Source organism: Larus michahellis, chromosome 2 (assembly GCF_964199755.1).
Source record: "Larus michahellis chromosome 2, bLarMic1.1, whole genome shotgun sequence".
NCBI lineage: Eukaryota > Metazoa > Chordata > Aves > Charadriiformes > Laridae > Larus > Larus michahellis.
In genome coordinates this window covers 89488605-89511674 of record NC_133897.1, presented here as the reverse complement: position 1 = coordinate 89511674, position 23070 = coordinate 89488605, and the positions used below count along the sequence as shown (strand labels likewise).

Sequence of the window (23070 nt, the reverse complement as noted above, 5' to 3'; positions counted from 1 at the left end):
TTGTTTCATCGAATGATCTGAAAGCCACAAGGAATTGTTAACTCTTCCCCATGAAAGGAAAGAAGGAAATAGTGCTGCTGTCTCATCTTTCCATTCATAAGTGTTAATCACATTTAAAGTGACATGCCTTCATTACTAAGACTTGTTACTCAGTAAATAAAATCACAGAAACGCTGAGACTGACAGGAATCTCTGGAGGTCATCTGGTCCAACCCCCCTGCTCAAACAAGGCCACCTAGAGCCAGTCCCCCAAGACCGAGTCCAGATGGCCTATGAATATCTCCAAGGAGAGAGACTCCACCACCTCTCTGGGCAACCTGTACCAGGGCTTGGTCACCCTCACTGTAAAAAATGTTTCCTGATGTTCAGAGGGCCCAGTAGTGACCCCTGGGTACATCACTGGTTACTGGCCTCCAATTAGACTTTGTGCCATTGATCACCACCCTCCAGGGCTTTGCCATTCAGCCAATTTTCAACTCATCTCACTGCTCATCCAGCCCACGTTTCATCACCAAATAATTGACAAATTTTATTGTAAGAGTGCCAGCAAGCAGACACCATGGGGGTTGTTGGTTGGTTGGTTGCTTTGGTTTTCCTCAAAAAAAAAAAAAAAAAAGTAGACAGAGTACAATTTTGCTCCTATTTACATATACCTAGCTCCGATTGTTTCAAGATTTCATGATCTATATGCTGCAGGATGTAATTGTCCACTTACCATAGGTCAGGCGTTATGAACTGGGTTTGCTAAGCTTCTTACTTACGGAAGAAATATTTCACTATATTATCTCTAACTGGTGGAATTAAAATCAATGAAATAAGTAATTCCAGTAAAATAGTAAAATAAGTATTTCCCTAATTCTTAGTAAAGCACTGGAAGTCAGTGGAAAGGGAAGTAAAGGCGGGGGGTGGAAGCAATCAAGCTGTATTGTACTTAGAACAGTATCTGTAATATTTTTCTCATTTTAATTTTTTCTCCATTTCCTTCTTGCATATTTTGCTTTTACGAATTAGCAGTGGTCCAATAATCATGCAGCTTCCAATAAAAACAAACAAAAAAACCACCAAAATCCAAACATATATTTATATAAATAAAAACCAGTTTAAGGAAATTGCCTTTTACCATAGAACCAAACCTCTCAAAATAAAGTGATGATTAATTCTCATTCAGCTTTCCTTTATATTGCATTCTGTGTATATCTGAAGTCACCTTAATTTCAGAATTCTTTAGCTCTGTATTGTTTCTGCATTTATGAACACTCCTTTAGATTAACACCTAAATAAATCAACCGACTTATTTTAACCTGCAAAAACACTGGTTAAACAGTATTCCAGGTGGAAATAAGTTTCTCGTAAGTTGAATGAGACATATAAACAACTCGGCTAACAATAAGGAACTAGTAAGGAATACAGCAAGGAGTTAAACTGTAGTGATGTTTTACAGTTTCAAACCATTTAAGGGAATTATATCAGCTTAATCCTGTTCCTGCAGTTTTATTATTAATGTCAAAAGACAGCACGATCAAGTACTAAACCTAAGAAAAGCCACCCTTGATGCATAAACATATTATTCATTTTTAAGACATATTTCTATTAGCATCTATTTTATCATATCCCCTTCCCTATTCTTGCCATCTCCATGGTTATCAGAGTCCATCTTTACCATCTTTACTTTGAGGTGAATCCCTTAAGAAGTCAACAAAGAATGCCTCGATTTCAGGATCCAGCAAAGCTTTTGTTTCTTCAAATTCCTTCTCAATGAGTTTTGCCACAGCTTTGTCAAACCAGTGTACATCTTCTGAGGTCGTGAAACGATCAGCAATAACACACTTACATTCATGCTTCCATAGTTTTATCAGTACCTATATGAAGAAAAAAAAAAAAAAAAGGCATTTCCGTCAGATTAGGCTTGCAACAAAGCTATGCCAATTTAAAAGCCATGCTTTTATTTATTTCACAGAATCACAGAATGGTAGAGTCTGGAAGGGACCTCTGGAGATCATTTGTTTATTTTAAAATCATATTAGCATTAGAAAAGAAACGGTAGTATTTTGTGGTTTAATCAGGAGAGATACCTTGAGCTTCTCATTCTGCCCAATGGCATTTTAAGCTTACATTCAGTTAACTGTGCAAGAAGCCTTAATCTAGCATTCCAAACCGGACCGTATTTACTGAATTAATATTTTATTTCCCTAGCCCTAAAACCATATCCATACATGTCAACACATGTTTATGCACTGATAAACCACTTTTTAAGCTATTCATTAAGTAGAAGGTGAGTGGAAATAATAGCATCATGTCATGAATAATTTAATGACAAATACAGATGTCACTCCCAATACTATATGCAAAGTAGTTAGAGGAAAAAAAAATATGTATAAGTGTTCATATTATTCCTTCTCCAAATTCAATATACATTTAAAGTCCTTCAGTTTGGTCATAGGATGGAGAAGGAAAACCTGCCAGGTTCTTAATCCTATCAGCACTGGTTTTAATCCTACACTATTATTATACAATAATAGAAAAAATTCCAAGTACTCCTTGAAGACATCTTGTTTGAGCCTAGAGCACTTTGTACAAATGACACATACTATGTCAAGTCTCAGAACTAATATGTAAATTTATACAACCAGATTTTGAGCAATTGTTTGTTATACTTCGAAAGACATCAATTGAGAATATATATACATATAATCATCTTAGTGCTGTGTATTTTTAGCTTCACAAATTAAAATCAATTCTAAAATTTAAATTTTAGATGTAGTAGAATTCAGGAGCTTATTCAACAAGCAGGGAAGTACATTAAACATGAAGTGATTATATAACCCAAATGTATAACAAATTTTCCACGATTACCATAAATATTGCTTTTCCAGCACTTCATGTTTCAGTGCTCAAAACACTAAATGACTTTTCCTTAAAATAATTAAAAGAGAAATGATGCATAAAGTATTGAGCTTTTCTGGAAGAAAGGTGTATTATGGAAAAAAATAATATTACTATGACTCGTTACTACTACTTCCTTTTAAGCCATAAGCCAGAAATCATTCGTTAGACAGATACTAGGCAGTGACTGAAAGCCTCAAGACACTAGTGGAGAGAGGGGAACTGTGGTTTTTTTTAATCAATACATACACATTTTCACTGGGTCAAATTAAGTTCATTGCTTCTCATAATTTTCTTTACTCACTTCTTTCAAACAAACTAGCATTTGTCAGTAATAGAACAAGCAACTAGAAGCAAACCCTCTTCTGTCAGAAGAAGTGGGTTCTGTTATAGTTATGCAATAAAGTTGCCATTTCAGCGGGCGCTGTAAAAGCTGGACTAAAACATCTTTGCCTCAAACAAAAAATAGCTGAAAAACTTTTAATCAGAAATTATATTTTTCTAAAGCAAACTCAAATGCCAAGAAGTTAGACTCTTCAACCTCTTTGCTACACTAATTATACACTAATTATACCAAAGCCACTGATGCGTTGCACTCGCCTTTGGTTCATTGATCACTTCTGATGTAGTGTTCAGCATTCCTTGCCAAATCCTTGAGAGGTCTCGAAGATTGAAGACATAATGGAACTTGGCTGGTGTGGGCAACATTTTTAGCTTGGTAATCTGCCACAACCTGCGTGTCAGTGGAACTAATTTGGCTATTGTTTTCTTCACATCTTCTGAAAATCCCCGTTCACTACAATAGTGACCTTCCCCAATTACACCTGTGAAAAAAAAAAATAACTGCCAAATGAAAGATTTTTCTAAGACACACTAGCAGAACACCAGGATAGTCTTCTTAATTTTCTTTTTCTTTTTTATTCCCCAAAACCTTTTCTAATTTGTTGAAATGGCTTTCTAGTCTTTATTCAAATCATGATTCAACCTGGTCTTAACACCATACTGTGACCAGCTCACTGGGTATTTAGTTCGTAATTAAGTGTCCGTTAAAAATGTTCTTTTGCCTACCAAAATAGCTTCCACAACCTATGAATAGCTAATCTCTTCTCTGAGACCAATATGATCCTGCTGTTTGTGAAAGTCTAGTCCTTACTCACTCTTAGCATCAGTAACACTTTAGCAACTCACCGGCGTTGTCACTAAAACTAGGAATGGCCTTCGTGCCATTCTTCCTAACACTTAGCGTACCAATAGATTCAGAGATGTGACTGGACCTGAAAAACTTCCAGACTGATGAAGCTGCAGGTAGGGAGTGACTCCGGAAGGAAAACATGGCGGTAAGGAAATCAGAGGGGGATTAAGCCTCAGTTTTAATCATAATGTTTATAAATAGAGGGATAAAGAAAAATCAACTAGCATTTCCAAATATTTTCAAAGCTAATTTGCCTTTACCAAAAATTTTGTCAATGGAAGAATTAGAAGGCAGAGTACAGTTGAACACAGAAAATTGTCTCTTGAGCCTCTGTGGAATGTCATTGCGACCTCCCCCAGGGTGAATCATGGCAGCCAAAAACTGAATGTCCACAATGTTGGTAAATTCACCAGGCTTTTCCAGGTTATACAGTCCATTCTGTTCCATCAGCTGTCTAACTATCTCATTAGTGACCTGTAAAATAACAAGGTATTATATAACAGAACATTATACATGCAACTAAATGAAATACAAAAAATACTTATGTACTTGAAAGACCAAATAAAGAGTATATCATTATTTTCTCCCACAAACTCCTGCCTATTTGCTTCAGGAGAAAAACGCACTGTTAGGAATAAGCATATTTAGATTGTCCTTTTCATCGGTAATATCTATGGACAAAAATTCTGAGAGCAGAGGGGAATCCCTAGCTTAGAATTAATCCTTCATACTTCAATTCAGTTTCGCTTGAATGCTGCATGATTTCCAATACTGTTGGTTTGGAAACAACAAACACAAAATTTCCAGTTTCTTCTGATCACACCCAAACTGATGCATCTTTCCATGTTGCATTTCCTACTAAATATTTTGATGAAATTTCCATGTGTAACTATTACAAATATATTTTTTCAAGATCCAAACATAAAATTACTTCCATACAAAAGAATGCAAGATTCCTTTCCTCAGCCATAAACGGACCCCCTGCTTTTCTATTTGACCATCTGAAAACATCCCCCACACAGTACATTACACAACTATACTTCTCTCGAAATTCTAACATTAGTTTTCAAAGCAATACACTTCAGAACATTCTTGCCAGTTTACACAATGATTACTTCCATTTTTTTTCTAAAGCAAAGAAGTCACTTCTTACCTCTCAGCATTCACAGTATTTTGACTATTGTCCACACACACAGTTTTCTATCACAATTTGTGTGCCAAAGGTTTTTTTCTAATAATTTTTTTTTATTTTTTTTTATTTTTATTAAAAAATGAGTGTTGATAAAACACATTATTAAAATTATACAGGCATGCTTTAAGGAATACTCAAACTGCTTCTTGTAGTCAGTATACTTATATTCAATTAATTCATGACAATATAAAACTAGATGGAGTCTTTAAAAAGACTGCTTAAAAATTAAGCACTACATACCATATTTAACCCGCACTGCCTGATTGAGAAGAAAAGCCAGTTTTACACAGTCTAGCAAGAAAAGAAAGAAAATATCTTTTGACGTCTTTTTTCCTCTTTTACAAACTAACCTGATCTCCCCATTCATTTATTGTGGGCATATTCACATCATCAATGAAGACTGTCATCTTTTTGCCTGCAGGCGGCCCATAAGTTGTGCCCATGCGCTTGTCCACATAACTTTCTATTGTACGCTGTTAAAATGCAATTATTAGCATAGTTACAAGGTGCCCTTCCTTTCATACATGATTCAATCATTTAAACATATTGATGGTTTTGTGACACAGAATTTTACTAAGGAAGGTTTAGACAACACATCTGCTGGAGGTAATCACACTAGTTCAACTAGAATATCTGAAATCTCATGCTATACAGCTTTAGGTGGTATCAGATATAACAAATGTCTGTGTAGACATCATGCCTAACGGTTTCATAATTTTGAATCCATTTCAAACTTTTCGTTCATGTTATTCATTTATCAGCAAAATTGATGGCTACTAGCAATAAAGATTAAACTAATAATCCATCAGATGTGAAAGATGTGCTTCTTGAAGATCTTTCCAGCATACATCAATGTACTTCATAAATAAGCATACAGTGATAATTAAACTCACATATGTAATAGACTTGATGAAATAACTTTGCTTGCCACTACTTTTCTTCCCATCGTCTTTCCATTGCTCCATTCTTCTTAAGGTCCGGTTTTTATTTATTCTATGCCACGTAAAAGCTCGCTTAACCATGCACAGTTATTCTTTAGTGCAAATCTAAATATCTGCATTCTTACTTTGTGCCAAGGCTCCTGTACAGTAGCCTGGAAAGTCTTCTTACACAAGTGGCATCAATTAGACCAAGATTTTAGTAAGTCAGAGTAATTTAAAAGCACATGTGTTGTAACAGACAATGCTTTGGTCTAGATGGTTACCAGCCTTGTTAGTCTGTTAGACTTGCACATCTATTTCAGATGTCTTGATCATCAACAGACTACCGTCTATCATCAATAAACTTGACATCAATTTTATAAAAACAGATGTACCAACACTACTTCTTGATTCTATAGCCCAATCGACAGAAGGAAAAATATCACGGAAAATAAGACTAAAATTACATACTTGTATATTAAACATGTTAATAGTTTCTACTATGCTATAAAGCCAGATGATAGGCCATCCATTAAGCTTATAGACAGCACTTCTGATTACAGCACAGACAGTGCTTCGGCTTGGCATACGAAACAGTATTAAAAATATTTCCCACATATATTGCCAGCAGGTTAAAGAAACTTGAAATAATTCAAAGTAGCTCAGTAGAAATTTGGACAAGCAGTACAGTCAGGATTTAAGTATTCATAGTTCTATTTAGAGCAGCTGCACTGCATGTGTTACTTTTTTAATGAGTTATTTAATTTACTGAAATTTAAATTGCAGACAGCACACTTTTTATGACAGATTGTTGTGGGTAGCACTTATTTTACTCATGGCTTTTAGTGAAATCTGATGGAAGTCACTGACAGGTCTACCCAATTAGCGAGAACTGGTACATTTGACATAAAAACATTAAATGTGATGAAGCAAATAATATGCATGGTATTGCAATAGTCCAAGAACAGCTCAGTAACTACTGAAGAAGTTGAAGGGAAAGTAGTTTTTACAGAGGTCTTTTAAGTCATGTGTTAGAACACTTAGTCCTTTTAAGCAGGTGCTTTTATGTTTCTGCGCTCACTTTCAATTAAACAAACCACATTCAGAAGCATCCTCCTGGCAAATTCTCAGAACAATCTCTGAATTCAGTCACATTATATCAGAAAGTAAATGACTGTACCTGGAAAATTAATGGGGTAGTTGCAGATGAAAAATTCAAACTCTTAGCCATGTGGCTTTCAGGGTTATATTTTGACATAAAACCTTTGATAATAACAGTCTTTGCAGTTCCTTGCTCACCGATTAGGAGGACAGCCTAGACAAAGACAACATTGAAATAAGACAAAACACAGGAGCTGGGTGTCTTGGCAAAGCCTCAGCAATCCCATTTAGCTTTTAAACTGAAATGAAGCTAGAAAAGTTACGTAAAATGAATTCTCAGCAAGGGACATATGGAAGCAAAATAGTTAATGTCTTATAGACTTTTGCAGGCCTCACAAGTTAAAAATATTTGCAGCTAATGGTCATGTCAGTTAGCACGATTTAACTAACAAAGGAATGGATTATTCATAAAACGAGTTGATTATTTGAAAAATAAAAAGATGTACTGTCTAGAGCCTGAAAGAGTTCAGTTGCTGTTTTTATTTACCATATCCTGCTTATCTGACACAGTTTTGATGAAGACCAGCTTGTATAACCTAAAGGTACGTAAACTCTGTCACTGCCCCAGGCGGTCAGAGTTCATATCAGCAGAGTCTGGCACTCTGCTGCCCTGTGTGCTGCCCCCTGTCCAACAGCTACATGAAAAAATTGCTTCTGTTCTGACCTGATCTCAGCTGTAATTACCGTTATTTCCACTACAGTAAGGATGGGTGAGGGGAAGACAAAAATGTCTGGAAGCAGTGAGTATTCAAGAGTTCAAGAATATTTACATGAATGTAGGTCCTGGAATCACCATTTTATGTTAAAAAAAAAATGAAGTTCTTCCTTTTTAATAATATAATATTTCCTTCTAATTTAAAAACTTTATCGTGTGTACTGTTACCACTATTTCAATATGAAATATAGGAAAAGTACCTTGCCCTGTTTTGCGATAGTTTCAATAAGGAAATCCATTCTCACATTGTCAACATTAGGTACAAGAATGGAGCCATACTCTGGTGTGCTGCTACTGGGATATACATACTCTTCAACACGTGTATTCCAGTGCATCCATTTACCTAATAAGAAGGAAATGAAGTTAATGTTTTAGAAATACAAGGCATCATCGCTTCTTTTCTTTTCCATTGAGTTGACTCATCTGTCAGTGCCTCTGTCTCACATAGAGAAATGCCACTCTGTAAATTCAGACCAAAACTACAGAATCCCTCAAGTTGTATCTAAGAGGTTTACTCCTCTTTCCTACATAACTCATGACAAGGACAAGGCTTTGTCACTATTTTTGTTCACTTGACAATTCATCAGCACCAAGTCCATACAGCTTTCTGTAGCAACAGAATTCTGATTCTGATTTCTCACAGGAAACAGAGAAAAAGCTTTATACAACATCACCAGTAAAGCGTAGCTGTAAACCAAAACTTGCTAAGGAACATAAAAGATGGTAAGCTACGAAAAGCTTCTAAATTCATTCTCTAAAAGAAGCACAATTTTAAAACTACTTTTAAGTTTTATCCCATAACACCCAGCTGGGTTACTAACCGTCAGTTGCCACATAATAATCAAACATGGTATCTTCACTGCCTTCTGGGATAGAGGGAAGATCAAGTTTTATTGTTGCATGGTTTCGAAGCCAGTGCTCCATTTTGCATCTGTCTTCCAGTTCTAGTAATGCTCCTACACTCCACATAAGAGAGAAGATGTACAGCCTTTCCAAGTATTTTGGAGTCAATTCCCCTCCTTGCTCCTGAAGGATTGAGTTAGGTTTTTATTTTTAATAGCCTGAAAAATCTACCTGATAATCATTAGTAACACCAGGTTAAAAGCCTTCAGTCATGTTTAAATTTACTGACATCTTCGTCATTGAATAGCCTAAATCAAGTAGACCCCAAAATATAGAAAAGCACCCTGTAAGCATCCCTTTTAATCACCCATTACAGCATTTGATCTGTTTAAGTTCTAATTTATAATCTGATAAAAATGCACCCAAAAAAAACTGAAGGAAAACTGTTGTCTGATGCATGCTACATGTCAATGCTTGACATCAAATCCAAATGGGAAAGAGGACACATCCTAGCTATTATTTTATAAAGAAAAGGAAAGTATTCCTTACACCTGCATGTTCATTTATATTCCAAGTCATTTAAAGAATCGCCTCTCTACATAACCTTGTAACTTAAAATTATCTCCATTAGATTAAGCAAATATTTAAAAAATCCACACTACCTTAGGTGGGATAAGGCCCTGCAGCATGTTAATGCTCTGCATAATCACAAAGGCTTCCAACATCTCAGTCTTGCATTGCAAAGACTGAATGCTGAACCGGTATAAGTCTGGGAATGATGAAGAATACAGCTGACGCAGAATTTCAGCTTCTTGGAAGGACCGTCTTTTCAAAAATCCCTGTTACAAAGCATGGTGAGAAAATAAATTTAGTTCCCAATGCAAGACTCAGCAAATTCAACTCTAGTAATTCAAAAGGTCTGGCGAGCATGGAAAGTTGATTTCTTTTCCGGGGGAGGCTCAGATTCCTTGCTCTTGGGCAGGGTTTGGTTAGCAGGTCAAACTTTACTCAAATATGCATAATACCTACTGGAGGTTAAACATGAATACTGAAGAAAACAGAGTTTTCAACAGCGCAAAAATTATTCTTTTCAAATATTTTTTAATCACAAAGGCTGTTTAAGGTATACAACGACTCTGCAAAGAAATAATATCATATGTACTGAACACAACTTTGATTTATTCTGCGCAACGTTCATTTTTAGCAGTGATAAAGGGTACCCAGAAATATCTGGCAGTTGCAGAAAAATAGTCAGGATTTCAGGGGGGGGATGTCTGCTGGTGTGTGTAGTGTTTTTATTGTGCAGCTCAGTGTCTATAATGCTGGATAAACGAAACCTAATTAAAACTACCTATTTCTCAAGATTATTGAACAGGATTTGCTCTTTGATGCCTTTAGCTCAAAGTAGTAACCTGCTTCTTTGAGTTACCCAGAAGCTTTCTCTCATCTGTGTTGCAGAATGCTTCTCATTTACATCTCATGAATTTATTTCCTACATAAAATACACTCATTAGCAAAAACATTTGCAGAATCTTCCCCAAAATTCAAACTAAAATTTGGCACAAATTGAAATCAAATCAATTCCATTTAAACATAAGAAAAAACTTTGTTGTTGTGAGGGTGGCCAATCACTGGAACAGGCTTCTTGGCGAGCTTCTGGAGTCTCTGTCTCAAAACTCAACAGGAGGTGGTCCTGAGCAACCTACTGTAGTTGACTCTGCTTTGAGTGAGGTGTGTTCAACTACACAGTCTCCAGAGATCCCTTCCAACCTTAACTATTTCGTGTTTCTATAATTCTTTTCTACATTTCTACCTTCATAATCTTTTGAAACTCTTTTACTGCCCAAAGTAAATAAGCTCTGGGACTGATTACAAATAGGTAGATACCTGAAAATGCTTTCTAGAAACTAGTAGGTAGAAAACAAGTGTTAAAAATTAAATGGCAGAACTACTTAAAACAGATATCTGGAACACCATCAGCTGTTCAGAAAATATTAGGGGTAAATAGAAAAGTTGGTAAGATGTCTTTGCTTTGGAGGAGGTTGATAAGTAATAGATCAAATACCTTTGATCGCTTTGCAAAAGCTGCTTAAGTGTGTTAGACAAAAACAGCAATATGAAAAGTTTGAGATCTATTTCACTGAATTTGGAAATTACTTATGTCATGATATTGCATCCCAATAGGCTGCAATATTTAGTTGTTTATAAATTGTAAGGATGGGAAATCTAAATATATACAACAATTTCCTGAGCTATTTTTATTTTTTTAATTATTTTTCAAAGTTCTTCTGAAATATTAACAAATACTATGTTTCATTCAACATCTGAGAATTAGGAACTGAAGAAAAAAACTCCATTTAATTCTATTGCAAAAGTAAGGAAGCCCTCTAGTGAACAACAAGAGATTAATATCTACCCTGATCTGCTAGAATACGTAGTATACTGCACTACAAAATAGATTTAAAAGGAGATGTACTGAAAGAGCCATCAAAATATTTTATTGATGAAGTAAAAGCAAACCAAACAAAAAAAAACAAAAAAATGCTATTGGCTCAATTGATAAATAACTACAGGTTCCAATTTTATAGCCAATTTTTTGGGGGGGGAGAGCAAGGGATGTTGGAAGGGTTGTTTCATGGACAAAATGAGCGTAATTTTTTTTGTGTTATCCAAAAGCAAAAAAAACCCAAAACATGTTCTTGTTTTCCTTTTGACTTTTGCTACGACTGAAATAAATTAAAAGCATAAGGTGATAGGTTAAGTGAAACTACTTTCATGCAACACTTACTTAAACACAACTGAATTTATTTTGCATATCACTTTAAAGTAAGGAGGTAAATCATGACTGATAAAGCAAAATAAAATGCTTTTCTTTGTTTTTGCTGTCTTTGCAGCTGAATCTATAACTTAAAGTGAATCATAGAATCTTCATGGTTGGAAAGGACCTTTGCGATCATTGAGTCCAACTATACACACACAAAAAAACTCCAACCAAACCAAAAAAAACCACAAACAACCAACCTACAATCTCTGCCAGTAGAGCATGCCCTGAAGTGCCACATGTAGACGTTTCTTAAATACCTCTAGGGATGGTGACTCAACCACCTCCCTGGGCAGCCTGTTCCAGTGCCTCACCACTCTTTCAGGAAAGTAATTCTTCCTAATATCTAACCTAAACCTCCCCTGCCACAACTTCAGACCATTTCCTCTGGTCCTGTCATTATTCACCTGGGAGAAGAGGCCAACCCCCACCTCTCTACAACCTCCTTTCAGGTAGTTGTGGAGGGCAATGAGGTCTCCCCTCAGCCTCCTCTTCTCCAAGCTAAACATGGCCAGTTCCCTCAGCCTCTCCTCATATGACCTGGTCTCCAGACCCCTCACCAGCCTGGTAGCTCTCCTCTGGACATGCTCGAGCACTTCAATGTCCCTCTTGTACAGAGGGACCCAGAACTGAACACAGCACTCGAGGCGAGGCCTCACCAGGGCCGAGTACAGAGGCACAATCACTTCCCTAATCCTGCTGGCCACACTATTCCTGATACAAGCCAGAATGCTGTTGGCCTTCTTGGCCACCTGGGCACACTGCTGGCTCATGTTAAGCTGGCCGTCCACCAGCACCCCCAGGTCCTTTTCTGCTGGGCAGCTTTCCAGCCACTCTTCCCCAAGCCTGTAGCGTTGCTTGGGGTTGTTGTGACCGAAATGCAGGACCCAGCACTTGGCCTTATTAAACCTCATACAGCTGGCCTTGGCCCATCGATCCAGCCTGTCCAGGTCCCTCTGTAGAGCCTTCCTACCCTCAAGCAGATCAACACTCCCACCTAGTTTGGTGTCGTCCGCAAACTTACTGAGGGTGCACTCAATCCCCTCATCCAGATCATTGATAAAGATATGAAACAAAACTGGCCCCAAAACTGAGCCCTGAGAGACTCCGCTGGTGACCAGCTGCCAAGAGGATTTCACCCCATTAATCACAACTCTCTGGGCATGGCCATCCGGACAGTTTTTTACCCAGCGAAGAGTACACTTGTCTATGCCGTGATTCGCCAGCTTCTCCAGGAGAATGCTGTGGGGGACCCTCAAGAAGTTGTTGCCTGCAAATTAACCAATGCAAGGAGGCAGAGCTGTAAGAACCTAACATCAGTAGGCTCTATGCAGTGCTATAACTATAGAAAGGAACAACACAAGTGGAATTGCATGGGAGCCACTGTCCTAGATGCATAATTTACATTTACACTTTCACAAGTATCCCTATTAGTTTAAAAAAAAAACAAAAAACAAAAAAAAATAAAGCCTTGCAGTAATATACATAAGGCACATGTTTTGACTGCATGTATTTGCATTGCTAAAACTTCAATAACAGCCAAATTTTTTAGGAAACTTATTAAACACTTCTCTTTTTTTCTCCTAATAAGAATGCAAACATTTTGAACTTGGCAAAGAAACCTATAAAATGAATTAGTGATGATTCTCGAGTGTTGCTAAGTAGCTCTGATTGAATAACCAGCTCCATATGATTTAATATCATTCTAAGAGGGAAAGGCTCTAGGCACTACTAGAGAAATATGGTAACAAGCCTCTGCAGCAACCCTTAGTCCTTCACAAGCAGCAAACCTCCACAGGCAACAAGTCACAGCCCATGGGTGCCTCCACCGCAGGAGGGAGTCTCGACAATCACACTCCTTTTCCTCTTAACTGGTTAACGCTAAGCTGGGTACTGATGCCTCCCCTAGTGGATCTTGTTGCTCCTCACTTATACTCAGGCCATTATATCCGACCTGCCACTTCAGATCTGCAGGTGGAAAAGAAACATCACTTCTGTTGCCAGAAATCACAAGATTACAGCCGCCTTCATCTTCATATTTTCTGTTCATCAAAGCTTTGAATGCAGTCTCTCGCTCATTCTCCTTTCCATTAGAGGGCTAGGGATCCTGAGTGTTCAGCATCTCTGCAAAGATCCTGCTGATCTGTTTGCCTTCCCTGAAGGCACATAAGTCATCTCACCCCTTCCCACATCTTCTTCACCTGATAGCTCCATGCCCAGGACACACTTCCCCCAAGGGGCTCCACTGCCTCCAGCACCAGGAAGAGGCACCAGGCGTTGCCTCCCACTCAGGGCTTGAACTGCAGCTTACTGTCTCTCTCTTGATTTCTGTCTGTGCTGAAACCTCTAACATGCTAAGGACAGTTGTTCTAGGCAGTGCCACAGACCATGCCCTGTGGTACGTGGTGTGATTTAACCCCATTTGGCAGCTAGAACCACTCAGCTGCTCGCTCCCTCCCCCCAGTTTGGATGGAGAAGAGAATCAGAAGACTAGAAGTGAGAAAAAACTCATGGGTCGAGACAAAGACAGTTATTAAACTACCCATTAAGGCAGAGCAAAAGCTGCGCACACAAGCAAAGCAAGGAATCCATTCACTGCTTCCCATGGACAGGCAGGTGTTCAGCCATCTCCAGGAAAGCAGGGCTCCATCACGTGTAACAGTTACTTGGGAAGACAAAAGCCATCACTCCCAACTACATACCCGCTTCCTCCTTCTTCCCCCAGCTTTATATACTGAGCATGACATCACATGGTACGGAATGGGCATGCTCTAGTGGCAAAGATTATAGGTTGTCTGGTTGGACTCGATGATCTCAAAGGTCCTTTCCAACCATGAAGATTCTATGATTCTATGAATATCCCTTTGGTCAGTTGGGGCCAGCTGTCCCAACTGTGCCCTCCCTCCAACTTTTTGTGCCACCACAGCCAGTCTGCTCGCTGGTGGGGCAGTGTGAGGAGCAGAAAAGGCCTTGACTGCTTAGCAACAACCAAAACCACGGGTGCACTATCACACTATCTCTCATCCCAAATCCAAAACATAGCACTACAGCAGCTACTAGTAAAAAAGTTAACTCTATCCCAACTGAAACCATGACAGCGTGTCAACTTTTTCTCCATTACCAGACCAATCAGGGATTTATGGACAAGGAACCTGGCTGCAAACAAGCAAGCTATATAAGACTTACAAGAATGAGAAGCTTTATGGGTTAAAACAATAAGAAATCTGAGAATACAGAGTAATCATTACAAAAGGCTTCCTCAACTACTAACATCCGAAAGTTAATATAAGGCCAACTGTATTTTCATCTGTTTAGTTAAGCAACATTCTCTACATGAGCATTAGTTGTATTTTCCATAGGTATTCTATTTGATTTGGAAAATGAAATGAACAAAGGAGACTGTGAAGCATTCATTTTGAAAATTATTTAAAAAAGCAACTTGTTAATGTGATACTTTCTAGAAAGGAGGACAGTAAAATTCAGTCTGTCAGCTCATAGTAACCTGTGAAGTTTTGTTTTTCTGAGTTTGCAAGCAGGGGGGTAAATAGGCAACAAGGACCTAGATGATGTTCTAGTTTCATGAACAGGAAGACTAAATTATTCCTAGCTTAAAATTAAAGTTTGAAGCCCATATAAAGGAACATTAATTTGTGATTATACAGAAGAAAGGTATATTAACTTGGTTTTCAGGAGAAGGTAATAAAATAATACTCTCTGTGATCACAGGAATCAGCGTCTTAGCCACAAGGAAGAAAGTTTTAATTTTTGATACCCATGAGACGGTCCATGTTTCATCAAGCAAAATAACATCAACAAAATATTCTCAGTAAGACTGACTAGACAGAAAAAAAAAGAGAAAATAAATTAATATTTCTTTAAATTTAATTTTTTAAAAAGTTAATTCTGAGGATCGTACTTCACAGATAAATTTCTAAGTTAATATAGGACTTAAGAATAAAAAAAAATAATCAGAAACCAATATTTTTTACTGCTATTGTCTACATTGTTTTCTTAAAGAGGAAGAAAACTGGAATTAAATGCTGAAAGTTTTGTTGAAAGATATTACTTCAGAACATTAGACAGATTCTTGGGAACTCTTATATTTCATCTTTACCAAGATATCTCCCACATGAAAAAAACCACAGTATGCTCAAGTCACTAAATGTATCATTCACTGTATCATTACCAGCATTCAGTCAAGATAAGGATTTATTTTTTCTGGTTTTTGGAAGATGAAAGATGACATATAGAGGACATATAGATGACAAGAAAAAACTCACTTTATAAATCGCTTTGAAATTTGAATATGTTATATGCTGTTCTTCCCACCAAAACACACCTATAACATGTTCTGTTTTTCTAAATGATTCATTCCATGCTAGAACGAATCACTGCTTGGTTCTTCAGACATTTTTCTTCCAGAACTGTTAGAGACAACTTAACCAGGTAAGAACATTAATTAAAGAATTACACACTTTGATGCTGCATTGACTTTATTTCTGGTTCTAAATCCCAACTGCAATTATTTTTTAGAAATATCAAGAGAACTTATATTTCCTTGAGGAATTCTAGATTCTTGAATCAGCCTGTTTACTCTTTCTTCTTCCTTGGTCTGAAGTTGTACTAGGGGCTGCTAGGTAGTTGGTATTTTGATAACCAAGTTGTTCTTCAATTGTATTAAATATCTTGAATTACAAATTTGTCCCAAAGTGAAATATCTACATTTTTTAAAGTGTAATATGTTGACTATGTTCCTAAAAAAAAATTGCATTATTCACTCTTGTATAAACTACCACAAACATTGCTCTATCAAATACTGACCTGTAAGTTTATACAGTGTAATAGCTATTTCATAGCAAAATTCACAAAATTAGGTCCTAAAGTAACAACAATGAAGTGTTGAATAAGTAACCAGCATTTGTATTAGTTACTCTACCTCAAGGATAGGGCTCCAGTTGAGAACTGATGAGCTCATGAATACCATCCCATTCCTTGAAACTGTTGCTGGAGAAGCGTTATCGATATTATGAGGTTCAAAGACTATTTTGCAATTTGGTGCCATAGGTATCCGATCTCCATTTGCTAGTGTTAGAGTTCTGTTATCATCCAGGACAGAATTAAGGTTCTCAATCCAAATAGCATCAACTGGACCATCAAGAACTATCCAGATGTGATCACCTATAATCCAAAATAACAGATAAAAATGCCTATGGAAGAAGTTCTGGTTTCTTTCAAGGACCAGTCTCTTCTACCTGCAAAAAAATTTTGAACTAATTCTGAATTAATGCACACAGCTAGAATCTCAGCTTGTAATACAATTACCATTTCCATCACTCAATTTCAATTAAGTACTTCATTTCATCACCTATTGATAATAATTACCCATTGCTAAGTATATAAAGTGTCATCAGCATAAGTCATCAATTTGCAATATTCTGAAACAGTTTTATGGATCCAGTCTTCAATGTAGTAATAAATTAGGTTTATTTCAACTTACATAAAACAACATGAAGACAACAGAAATTATAGATCTATTTAAAAGCACCATTCATTTGTTTCCAAAGAGTTTGTATAAATGGAGTGAGATTAAATGAAACGAACGCTTGAAAAATCACCCTCTCAAATAGCATGCTCGCTTTCATAAATAAAAGAGGGCTATTAGAGGAAGATTCTAGTTGTTCGTTTTCCTGCCTGTAAACTTGATTCAGCTCCCTTTGAAGTTTTTCCAGCTCTTTCCATTTAGTAACAGAAACGTATCCTAAAGCCTGTGTCTGTTTCCTAGGAGGGTCTGGGTCTGTCCCGCTCACCTCACTTGAATACTGAGCAATAGACCCTGGCTGGGAAAGGATATCCCCTTGGCTTCTGGCTCCCTGTCCCTTAGGCAGTAGCCAGCCCTGCTGTGCATTGCTAGATAGCCCTTTATTCAGAGATGGTCCCACTCTCATCTGCCTTTAGAGTGAGTCCTTACTATCTAGGCCTAGGTGCCTTGGTGCTTTGCTAAGTATGAATAAGGTTCCGGATGAGAAACTTTCTCACCTCTGAGGCAAGTAGTTTCATATATAGAGGCTTTTCAGAGCTACAGTGCAGGTGTCTCAGGCATGAGATGGTCTGGAGTTCACTTCATAAAAAGACATTACAGAAGTGTTGCAAACAGTGAATCTGAGGAAGTTATATGAGTGTGCTAATTTATATTTCATGTGAGGGGAAAAACGGAAAAATCAACAGTTAATGCTATGCTACATTCTCAAGGGTGCTAAGTTTCTAGATTTGAAACAAAACCAACAAAAATAAATCAAAAAGTATTTCTATTTTAAAAGTATTTGTATACTTGAAGACTAAGAATTTTTGTATGAAAATTGACAGCGCAAAAATGTTAGGCTTTGCTCTTTTTTTTTCCTTTAGTCCTTAAGGCTTAACGATAAGTTCACATACTAGTAATATTCACACAAAACAAGGAAGAATCCATCTACCATCAAACCATCAAGGCCTCTCCTTTAGTTAATATAGCGGTCTAAGAATGTATGTGAGCATTATTTTAGGCAGAAATTGGTTGCCTAAATAGAATTATCTAGTGCCATTTGAGATGCACTATGGTATGTGCAGGGCTAGCAGGCATGACAAAAGGAGATCGCACCCTTCTAGTATGGCAGCTGGAGACCAGCTAGAAATCCTGACAGCACCAAAACTTTATCATATACTAGTGCTGGGGGAACTGACTCTTACCTTCCACTTTTCTTCTGCACAAGGGCCTATCATTTGAAAGAGAGGGATCAGTAAATTCAGTGAAACAGTATTTGCTACACTACACAGTTTGAACACAAAGCATTTAGAAGACAGACTATGTAATAGAAGTTCTCGCAGAAATATTTCAGTGTTTCCATGTAAGTAAGAAATAAAACCAACAAACAAACAAAAAAATACCACCAAACCAAACCAAACGATTAAAAAATGGTCTGCTAATGCATTTTAGAGAGATGCTCTGCAGCTTCTTTTGTTTTGGAGGGAATTTTTTTTTCATTATACCTTTCTTGGCTCTTAAAGTTTTTCTCCAGAGTGCTGAAAATATTCCATCTGTCCAATCATTTGTTGCCACATCTAGACGACCAAACATTTGCGGAGCAGTTATAGCTTTAGGATTCATTCTCATTTCACGATGTGGCTGTCCACAATCTACGAAAGGCAGATCATCAGTTAGTTTTGGTATTTCTCAATCAGGGAATTTTGACAAATTCAAAATCATTACACCCAACTGTATGGTTTAATATGCATTCACCATTATAAGAAGTTGTGCATATACTCGGAAAACTTCTGGCTATACATCAATATTTGTTAATTGGAGCCATCAAAATTAATGTAGAACAAAGTTACGAAACTTTTGAAAGTACAGTTCACATTTCATAGATTCATCAGGAACAGAAGAGGAGCAAGATTAAATTTATTAAAGGTTTAGTTTAATATTTTGAAGGCTTATCAAACAATAGAGCTTTAAAGGTTTTGGTCTGGATGCACTTTTTTAAAACCCAATGACTAAATACCAGACAGATGCTCCACATGATTGATTGATTTTTGTTTTTCCCTGTTGTACACTTGCATACGTCTTGGAATAAGCAAAGTATATGATATTGGCATATCCCTGTGAAGTCTCTTAGGCAGCTAAATTCTATCTAGCCATATCATGATCTTATAACCTTTATATCTTCCACATTAACAGCAGCTTAAAAACTCCTATGCTAGATGCCAGACATCTTTAGAAAAGCCAATATTAACACTTAATTAGGAGCCAGTAATAAGACATTGAAAGAAGGCTAAAAAATCGCGTATCTTAAAATCTTAACTGTAATCACAGTTCACTAACATGTAAGATAGAAGCCTGGCAAATCATGTGGTTTTACATTTCATGAGTTTATGCCAGAAGATCAGCTTGAAAAAAGTATTGCACCGGCTTTATCTTGGTAGTAGTTCACATCTCAGTACCACAGAAATATAGGAAAATAGTATAATGCAACTATTTGTTCTTTCTGGGTTTTTTCCTAAATGGAACAGTCATTTAGGCTGCAATGTAGACCCTACAGTGTTTTTTGAGCACACAAATGTATTGCATGGATGAGAGACTGACTGAACCTTTTTTACAGAAACTATCAATTTCTGAAAAATTGTATAAGCAGCCTACTGAAGCTTGTGAAATGGGGTAACATAAGCTTGCCTCAAAAGAGATGTTTCCCCCCAACCCCACCCCACCCCAGCTATAAGCTTTTACTTTAATAAGATCAAACAGAAGTTCTTCCACCAATACTTTTGTTTAGAAATACAGAGGACAAAAACACACTCCTCAAGCATCCAGCCAGGACACAAAATGAATACCCTTGAAGTCTTTGTCACTGCCTAAACCACAAACTATCTCCTAGCAGCAATAAATGACAGAAGTAGTTATTTTATACTGCAGATAAAGACCCTGTCTTGTGAATTGTGTTCAAAAAGGACTAAACACTTATGATTAGGGGAAGGTTTCAGCATTACTTCAGCCAAACCTGGGAAATGCTTTAATCCCTTGTCTGAGCTGTCTACCCAGACAGCACTCCTCTTTCTCAATGTTTCTAGATTAAGAACTTCTAAGTACCATAACATGGAAAATAGGGTATGTATTATATTATGTGACTTTGAACGTCAGACATTTTTAAGCTTTTAAAAAGATACTACCTCAATAATTAGTATTACAACAAACAAACTGATTCTTCCAGTAATTTATTCTCACAGTGAAATAATTGAGGCTTCCTATGAAGAAACAATGTGGCTTAAAGTTTACAATATAACAGTTTAATAACAGGTAACAATGTAAATACTCACATACCTGTCATGGCTTTCATCAAAGTGTGGATGCAAACAGTTTTTCCTGCACCACTAGGTCCTAGTGTCATCAGTCCATGCCTTACTTTTTGGGTTTCAAAAAGTTGGATAACTTTCAGTTTCCAAGGAGGATGACAAACAAGTCCAGCTTCCTCCACCTATAAAACCAAATTAATACTATTTTAGTGCACAAGACATTTTGATGCTTTAAATAAAAAACAAAAGAAAAAAATAATCTATCTTCAGCAGAAGACTATACTCTTCATCAAGCTTTTACGTATATAAAAACTGTTTGGAAAAAGAATGGATATTTGGTATTTAAATATGTATTCAGAAAAATAAAAGAAGACAAACTTTTTTCAATAGTCAAAAGCTTTTTCGTAAGACATTTTGTTAAATATTGTTCAGTGTACAGACAGAACTTTGAGTAACTTCTTAATATCATCCTTCTAAGAGAAGACATGATGTTTTAGAATCAAATATCATATGATTGTTTACTACTTTTTACTAGTTCCAAGCTTAAAGAAGTCATCTCACTATAATGGTATTGCTGTTGCTTCTGAAAGCAACTCAAGATTGTGCTATAAGAGTGAAGCTCTCAAAATAACAATTATATTTTATTTCAAATATAATTTCTATTTTTAAAATCATGTTCCACAAAAAAATCTCAGAAAATATCACTAAAAAGAGGACTAACTTTTTACTGCTAAGACAAAGCTCAGCTTTTACAGTTATTGTCATGTAAACAGTCAGAACCATGGAACTGGCACTACCACTTGCTCTGTTACTCGCATATCAAAGCTCATGTCAGTTCAACTTATTTATCTTGCTCTGCAAGGAAGCCAAGAACAGAAGGCAGCATAAGATAAATTCATCAACAGCAACTACGAAGTATTTGCTGCCACCAACTCCTCATCACCATGAAGAACACCACTGCTGAAGCAATTGAGTTTGCAAAGCACAACAAAGACATCAGATGCATTATTTCATGGATACACGATAAAATTCTGTTATCATTTACATCTTAACAGCCGTCACAGTTGATGCCAAATGAGTCAAGCTGCCTTTCTTTCCAGTACAGAAAAAAAATATAGCCTTCTGACTTGTTTCCACCATTCACATATATTCAGTAATATATCCAGGACCTAATGATACACTGACAGAAAGTATCTGAACTTATTTCACATAAGACCACAAGATGGTCATGTTAGCTATTCCTTCACCCTAATCCAGTGCCATCAGTGGAGACTTGTCTTTTATTAACATTTTCTAACACTCAAGGATTCTGCAATAATCTTGTAGACTAGAGATTTCCCTTATCAAAAAAGAAGTTCACAAGCAGACTTGACGTGTTCTCAAAGGATCCTCTGTTGACAGTTGTACATATGTACTGGATCTGGTTGGGATGGAGCTAATTTTCTTCATAGTAGCCCACGTGGTGCTGTGTTTTAGATTTGTGATCAAAACAGCATTGATAACACACCAGTGTTTTGTCTATTGCTGAGCTGTGCTTGCACAGCATGAAGGCCTTCTCTGTTTCTCACACTGTCCTATCAGCGAGCGGGCTGGGGAATGGGCAAGAGGTAGGGAGCGAAGACAGATGGGACAGCTGATCAAACAGATACTCCATACCATATAACGTCATGGTCAGCGATAAAACTGGGAGCCAGTTTCTCCTAAGTAGCCATTGCTCAGAGACTGGCTGGGCATCAGTCTGCTAGTGGCGAGTGATAGCTTTTGCATCACTTGTTTGATTTTTTTTTTTCTTCATTTATTGAACTGCCTTGATCTAGAGCTTTTTTCCCCTCTCTTTTCCCCTTCTGAATCTCTCCCCCAACTCAGTGGGGGAAAGTGAGTAAGTGACTGGGTGTTGGCATAGCTGCCAGCTGGGGTCAACCTGCCACAACATATAAACATAGAAAAACATTTTAATTCAAGTAATGACTATTTCTTCATTACAATATTTTCCCAACAACTCCTGCCTCCCTCCCCTAATAAAAATAGTTCTATTGAACTTGATTCTGTCCTAACCTAGCTGTTTTCATCGTACTGAGCCATTACAGCTCAAAACACAGCAAAGAGCTCCATTCAATAAAACTTTTATTCATTTCCAAGACAAACAAAACAGTCTACTATTTCTGGTTTCCATAGATTTTAAGTTGTAGCAATATGAGAAAAATATGCCAAAATAAGCTAACAAAATTTCCAAATGCAGTCATAGCACTAAAAAGGCACCATGAGATCCCTAGATCTGAACTTTTGATAAATTTTGTTTTACATAAGATAATCACGTTTACATAAGATACGCCTAAAGCTCTTCAAGTTTCCAACTCTGCTTCAGTATGGGCTGACATTACACCCTACTTACAAGCAAGCGATAATGGTCTGCTGTTACAACAGCTGACTCTTTTTATGTCTGGCTTCACAGATCACCAACAGTAGAGCTACGAAGACCGTGTTATTAAAACCTCTTTTTAATTTATTAGGAAATGACAATTT

At 37.0% G+C, this 23070-nt stretch overlaps 1 protein-coding gene across 1 annotated transcript in view; it reads right to left on the bottom strand.

Moving 5' to 3' along the window:
- The window catches only part of DNAH5 (dynein axonemal heavy chain 5), a 137115-nt gene that overhangs the window by 46394 nt on the left and 67651 nt on the right, over window positions 1-23070 (bottom strand). The window contains exons 41-51 of the mRNA XM_074576183.1: window positions 20576-20729; window positions 18751-18897; window positions 16664-16905; window positions 9569-9745; window positions 8885-9089; window positions 8264-8406; window positions 7368-7502; window positions 5618-5740; window positions 4336-4549; window positions 3484-3707; window positions 1661-1859 (exon numbers count right to left, since the gene is read on the bottom strand). Of these exons, the coding sequence (XP_074432284.1) occupies window positions 1661-1859; window positions 3484-3707; window positions 4336-4549; window positions 5618-5740; window positions 7368-7502; window positions 8264-8406; window positions 8885-9089; window positions 9569-9745; window positions 16664-16905; window positions 18751-18897; window positions 20576-20729 (1963 nt within the window). The remainder of the gene's footprint in view (window positions 1-1660; window positions 1860-3483; window positions 3708-4335; window positions 4550-5617; window positions 5741-7367; window positions 7503-8263; window positions 8407-8884; window positions 9090-9568; window positions 9746-16663; window positions 16906-18750; window positions 18898-20575; window positions 20730-23070) is intronic.